The 6406-nt window shown below is 40.6% G+C and overlaps 1 protein-coding gene and 1 long non-coding RNA gene across 2 annotated transcripts; one reads left to right on the top strand and one right to left on the bottom strand.

Annotated features, from left to right (window-relative positions):
* Positions 1–420: 420 nt before the first annotated feature.
* LOC104460060 lies at positions 421–1778 on the top strand. The gene is made up of 3 exons (XR_727635.1): positions 421–503; positions 814–889; positions 1545–1778. It is a non-coding gene; the product is annotated as an uncharacterized LOC104460060 (long non-coding RNA).
* Positions 1779–2880: 1102 nt separating this feature from the next.
* On the bottom strand, positions 2881–4909 carry MED31 (mediator complex subunit 31; the record flags this gene model as incomplete). The annotated part of the gene is given in 4 exon segments (XM_010085292.1): positions 2881–3250; positions 3947–4043; positions 4712–4803; positions 4805–4909. Coding segments are annotated over 4 exon segments (487 nt in total), but the record flags the coding sequence as incomplete, so codon positions are not given.
* Between the last annotated feature and the right edge of the window lie 1497 nt (positions 4910–6406).

Consider the following 6406-nt stretch of genomic DNA (forward strand, 5'->3'; position numbering starts at 1 on the left):
CCGGACCGCGCTGGGCGCAGGCTGGCGCAAAGGCCCAGCGAGCAATTAGATGTGAATGGTGTTATGAGTTAATTAACTCTGCCTGTACGTCACGAGGCAGGAGTGACCTGCGCGGCCGTGTCTGGCAGCAGAATGTGAACACAGGTCCTCTCTAGGTGATGCACTGGCCCCTGCTTACCGACCCGCTGAGACAGGGATTGTCTCTCTTAGCTGCTAAAGCAGCAAGCGGCCTTTGTTCTAGGACCAGTCCCTTCCATGTTGAGCATTGCAACCCTTGTGGATAACCAGGTGAAAGAGGACAGATCTCTACCTGAAGCAAACAAAACATTAATTAGCAGCTTGCTGGTCGCAGTAGATCTGTGCGATTCTGTAGCACAGTAAAAGGATTAACTACTAATAGATTTTAAAAATTACTCTCTAGCTGAACCGGTTGTGAGGAAGGAACTTCATAACATGCCTGAGGAGTCTGTATTCATCTACTGCCTTGTAGGAGACAGAGCCTAGTAAGTAACTGTTTTAATGCCAACAACTAATACAACTTGTGGACTGGAGGTTAACTGACTTGTTGAAACAACTGACTGAGCTGACCTTTTCTGCAAGGAATCAAGCTTTTTTTTTTTTTTTTTTTTTTTTGAGTTTTGAGTTTTGAGGTCTACACTATCCTTTATGTGAACTATTTGCATGCTTGCTTCCAGAAGTGGGTTGGGGAGGTGTGAGGTAAAGACCTTTGAATCATCCTTTTGAGGGAGTTTTAACAGGCTAACTTCAAACTCCACCTCTACAAGCTGTGCTTAACCCCTTCTTCCTCAACAGCTGGAAAGATCCCAACAATGAATTCAGGAAGAATCTGAAACTAACAGGAGTGCCTACACTACTTAAATATGGAACAGTAAGTGATTTATTCTATGTTCTGGATCTACTGGCATTCAGATGGGAAACTGGCAGGAGCTCATGGCTGCAACTGAATCAGTCATAGTCATGCATGTTTTCTGACACCATCTCTTGTTTAAAACTAGCAGACAATTAGGGACAGCTCTTCTGCTCCCTCCGATGCACTTTTCCTGGCTCAAAACAGTTCTTCAAGAGAGAACCACTCTGCTTTCTGTATAATGTTGTCTATAATAAACATCTAGTAATGCAAGTATTTACATTTAACATGTAGTGGTTGAGGGGTAGAGAAAATCCTTAGCAACATATTGTTAGCCTCCTGACTTGCAGCTCCTCAACTTTAAAAAAAATCCAAATGCTGAATTATGTGAGTGGAACAAGGTTTTGTGCAGTATACTCTTGATTCAGACAGACTACAGCTCAAGTTTTAACTTGTGCATATTATTTAAATTAGCAGTTAATTTCTTAGAAATGCCTGTTTCAAGGCCAGAAAACCCTCAGGCACTTTTCAGTTATTCTTACCTTGCTTGCTCCACCCAATCCCCCACCCTCCCTGGAAAAACAATTGCTGCAATATGGCTAATGTTAGTATGTACAAACAGATCTAGTCTACAGGTTTTTGAGTTGCCCCTAAAACATCTTAACTTTTCTTTCAGCCTCAGAAGCTGGTTGAAGAAGAATGTTTTAAAGCAGAGCTTGTGCGTATGTTGTTTACTGAAGACTAAATCCTCCAGCAGTCAATCATTTACAAAGATGTTAATCTCAAGTTATTTGCAATGTCCTTTCAAGGAATCTTTAACCTTTTTTTTTAAAACTTTCAGTTAATTCCTTCAGACTAGTCAAGATAAATGTAATTAAGTTCTAGGTCCAAACCTTCCACTAAAATCCTGCAACAAAAAACTGTATCTTTCCTTTCATCATGTTCAAATAAACTCAAGTTTGCAAGCAGTCTCTTTCCAAAGGAGCCGACCTCATGTTATAAACTGAGAGAGCAGCCTACAGTTACTGAAGAGTGAGACTTAACTGCAAAGTTACAACTTTAATAGTGAGTAAGGAGGGTGGGGGGGAAGGAGAAACAGAAAAGCCTGCTTATTCTTCCTAAATCTGACTCTACATAGCTACTGAAGCTGTTAAGATAAATTTTCAGCACCAGAGATGTTTAACAGCTTATCTGTTCAGTCTAAGTACAATAAGATGACAGTCCTGGTGTCACTGATCACATGTTAAGGGTTAACAGTTGCAGTACCTGCTTCTACAAGGATATGAAATGTAACGCAAATGCAGCACTAATACAACCTAAAATACAACAACTAAATCCCCGACAGCTGCCAAGATCTGTGGTCTTAAATAAAAACTATACAGAAATAAATAGCAAATTCTTCTCTGATAGTGCAAGCGTTTACACCTTTTTTTTGTCACACAAATCATTTTCACTACATGTGTAGAGAAGCCTAAGAGCAGCCACTATTTCACTGGCAGAAAACCAAGATTAAAGTAGGCTGACTTTAATGGAACAGATACAGCTACAGACTATTTCCTTCTGTTGAGTACCCGCAAAGTTTATTTTTATTTATCTGTTCCACTCCTGCACTCCTTGTCTTGTCACACTTTGATTTCTCTCTCTAAAATAGGCAGTAAGGAAAACTCTGTAAGACACCCAGCAACAACCTGTTTATCAGGTAAAGAGAAATGCCAAGTAATAGCCCGGTGCTGTTTCAAGGCAAAAATCCACAATTTAGATTTTGCACAGCATCATCACTTCAACTTTGCTCATCCCGCAGTTGTAAAAAGTAGAACACGAGGGAGTTCTTCGCCAAATTTTGAGACACATCATTATTTTCCAGGGAAAATGCCTCCTAAGAACAGACTTCTGAGCTACACTTTGTGTTAGATACTTGTATATCAATGCCCTCGAAGCTATGTTTTGTCTTCAAAATCAAGGGGAATCAATAACTACAGTAAGGAATGCTCTTAGAAAATTGTTCATGCTACAAAATAAATTGTAGGTGTTTATCAGTCTTTTATCTTTAAAAAAGGTGGAAAAAAACAGTCAATTGATAAATCAAAAATTAAATGTACACACACCCAGAGCCAAACTTACAAAAAGGTTCATTGTAAATACTTCAACTGACACAAAGTACACCTTATCATCACTCTTCCAAGTGCTTTTCATTTTACAGAGGTGTTGTTCTGTTGCTGCTGCTCTGCAAGTGCTTGCTGGAGGCGCATTCTTTTCCGTGAGTAGTGCTGCCAGTGAAGAATCTGTTGCTCATCAATAAATTTAGCACACTGAGCATTTACCAGTTCTTTGCGGAAATGTTCATATTGGAGCAGCTCTAACATATGCAAACATTGAGGATACCTGCATTAAAAATAAACATCCTTTAATACAGGTTTTTCCAAGGTACACTAAAACTGCATTTTCCAATACTGCAGCTCATTATTTTAGTTTTATCATGTATGTGCTTTACTCAACTATCGGACCACTTAAGACTGTACATATTCCACACACTGTAACTTAATAACATCAGTATTAGAGGAGGAAACAAGGATATACATGCTTGCTTAGAGAACCTTTTCTAATGTCTGGATTTTACTAAAATACATAACAACTACAGTATCTGTTTCTAGAGCTCATTTAAAGAACATAACCAAGAACTTTACTCCAAAAATCCTAAGGATTGTGCACACTCACAAAAATGCAAAGTCATCCTTTGTTTTGCATAAGCAAGAACAATGCAAAATCACTCTTAGAATGTACTTACTGGCCTAACTGAAGCAGTTTTGTACTATCATGTTCAATGGTTTCATTTTAAACAAATGGTAAAGTGCAGATAGAGCTGCCAAAGGAAGATTCCTGGTTTTATAATTTTGTCTGTTCTTGCTACATCTGGACTGGTGGAAACAGGAAAACTGATGTTGCATATAAAGACAGTGGGGAGGACAAAGGTAAGGTTACAGGCAGAAATCAAACACTGACACACTGCTGTACAGTACATAATAGAAGGTAAACATTAAGTCATTAAAATGCAGAAACCTAAGTGATTTTAACACTTACTTCAGGTATTTTGCATATTCAGGTTCTTTCCAATAAAGTAAATATTTAAGATAATTTACAAAAGCTTTGTCTTTGAAGTAGCCTCTTTGTGCAAGAACTGAAATAAAATGACAAATAAGGAATTGTCAGTTATGGATGCGTGAAAAAAATCTGCCAAACTTGAAGAATATGTATTCACAAAACGATACAAAGAGGCACTTTAGTCAAAACTTTATAACTGCATTCAAATTTTGGTAATTCAAAATGAAAAAAAAGCACAGGGAAAAATATACCTTATGTCAACATACTTGGTGTAATTAATCTCATCTCCCTTACGATATGTATCCTCCATACAACAGCAAGGAAGAGAACAGCTTTTTGAAACAGGAAATTTTGACTGTAGCATCAAAATTGGCAGGGAATTCAAGGGAATTCACTATAGTACTGTATGAAACCATCAGTAACATTAGTAAAATTCTGCTTTCAGATAAAGGAATACTGTTAACTTGATATTATTTTTTAACTACAGACTTATTTTTGTCTCCACTAGATAGATGCATATTTTTCTTCATTTCAACCAATAAAACATTTTGCATTTTAAAAAAATCTACCTGTTAGAAATCTAGACAAATTAAATTATTTACAGACTACCCTCATGCTGTGAAAGACCCATTCCCTTTTCTTTGTTTAGCCCCCTCTCTCCCTGCTTAACATTACCAGCAGTAATACACACCATTAAACTACATTCATGCCTCAGGATCCTGGCATTTACTTGTAAGTACTCACAGTTGAGGTAATTTGGATTTGCCAGACATTGAACAAACTCTAACTCCAGCTGGAACCGAAGTCGATTTCCTGTATCATCTGATACATGAGAAGAACAGTAAGAATTGGACCCACACAAAAGATTTGAAAGTAATTTTTTCAGTTTGAGCCACACAAATAGAGATAACATGTTTAAACAGGAGAAAAAGCAGTAACTCCCTATAATAAATGCGGATTCATTTAGCAAACCCTTCATCACATGAATCAGTGTTGGGCCTGCATTAATAACCCCGTGCAATGCTACAGGCCAACCTTCTGAAAAGCAGCTTTGCAGTAAAGGACCTGGGGTCCTGGTGGACAAGCCGAACACGACCTGCAGCGAGCCATCACAGCAGAGCAGCTCGAGAGCATCCTGGGCTGCACTGGGAAAAGCACTACCAGCAGGTGAAGGTGGGGATCCTTCCCCTCTGCTCAGCACTGCTGGCACCTCACCTGCTGTGCTGCGTCCAGTTATAGGCTCCCCAGGACAAGACAGACATCCATACGAAGGACCAAGTCCAGCAAAGGGACACAAAGATAATTAAGGGACTGGAGCTTCTGACGTACCAAGAGGCTGACAGAGCCGGAACTGTTCAGCTTTGAGAACAAACGGCTCAGGGATGAGCATAAACCAAAATACAGGAAATTCCCTTTAAACACAAGTCTGGAGCTCTGTGGCGTTTTCTGGGTTTTGTTTGTTTCAGTTTTTTTTGGGGGGGGCTGTTTTTTTGGTTTGGTTTTGTTTTACTGTGAAGGTGATTGATCATAGGGACACGTTGGTCAGAGAGGCTGTGGAATCTCCATCCTTGGAGACACTGAAGACCTGACTAGACAAGGTCCTGAGCAATCTGGTCTAGTCAACCCTGCTTTGAACAGGGGGTTGGACCAGATGATCTCCAAAGGCTCATTATTAAATTATTCTTTACAAACTACTGAAGTAATTTTTTAATCTAAAATAGCCCACACTCCCTTTAGTTCTTTTGATTTTTGTAGCATCAATGAAGACTAAATAAAATACTTTAAGTAGGAGTAATTATTTATGTAATACTTGCAACCTTTATGGCATAAAAATTAGGCGGTAGTAATTTGATAAATTCTATTTGCCATTATATTTTAGTGACAAGTCCCTAACGCTTTAGCGACTCTCTCTCATACCTCAGAGCATTCCCGTACTACAGAGAACGGCTGTGTCCTTACAAAATGAGAAACTTGAACAGAGAAGGCAAGAGCCGTACAACTCGAGCTGGGAACACAGGTAATGAGGAGAATGTGTTACTCCTAACCACCACGAACTCAGAGCAAACCCCCACGGACGGCAGACAGCCCCTCAGGTCTCAGAGGTCGGCTGGTTCCACCAGAGACCACCCGTCCCCAGGACTGCGAGGCCAGCGCCCAGTTCCAGCTGCACCCATCCACAGACCCTCACACCAGGACGGCTGTGCGCCTGCACACACTTCTGTCTGCACAGTCCCCAGGCACAGCAACCCGCCCGGGGCTGGCGGAGAGCTGTGAAACCAGGGCTGTCCTCAGGGGGAGGGACGGGCCGGGACACCGAAGGCCTCGTGCTCCCCGATCTGCACCTCCTGCATCAAGGGCAAGGGTTAAAAACGAGGCGGAGGCGTCCCCCGTGGCAACAGCTGTGTGCAAGTTTCGGGAAAGCGGGGTGCAGCTCCGCAG

Source organism: Pterocles gutturalis, unplaced genomic scaffold (assembly GCF_000699245.1).
Source record: "Pterocles gutturalis isolate BGI_N339 unplaced genomic scaffold, ASM69924v1 Scaffold48935, whole genome shotgun sequence".
NCBI lineage: Eukaryota > Metazoa > Chordata > Aves > Pterocliformes > Pteroclidae > Pterocles > Pterocles gutturalis.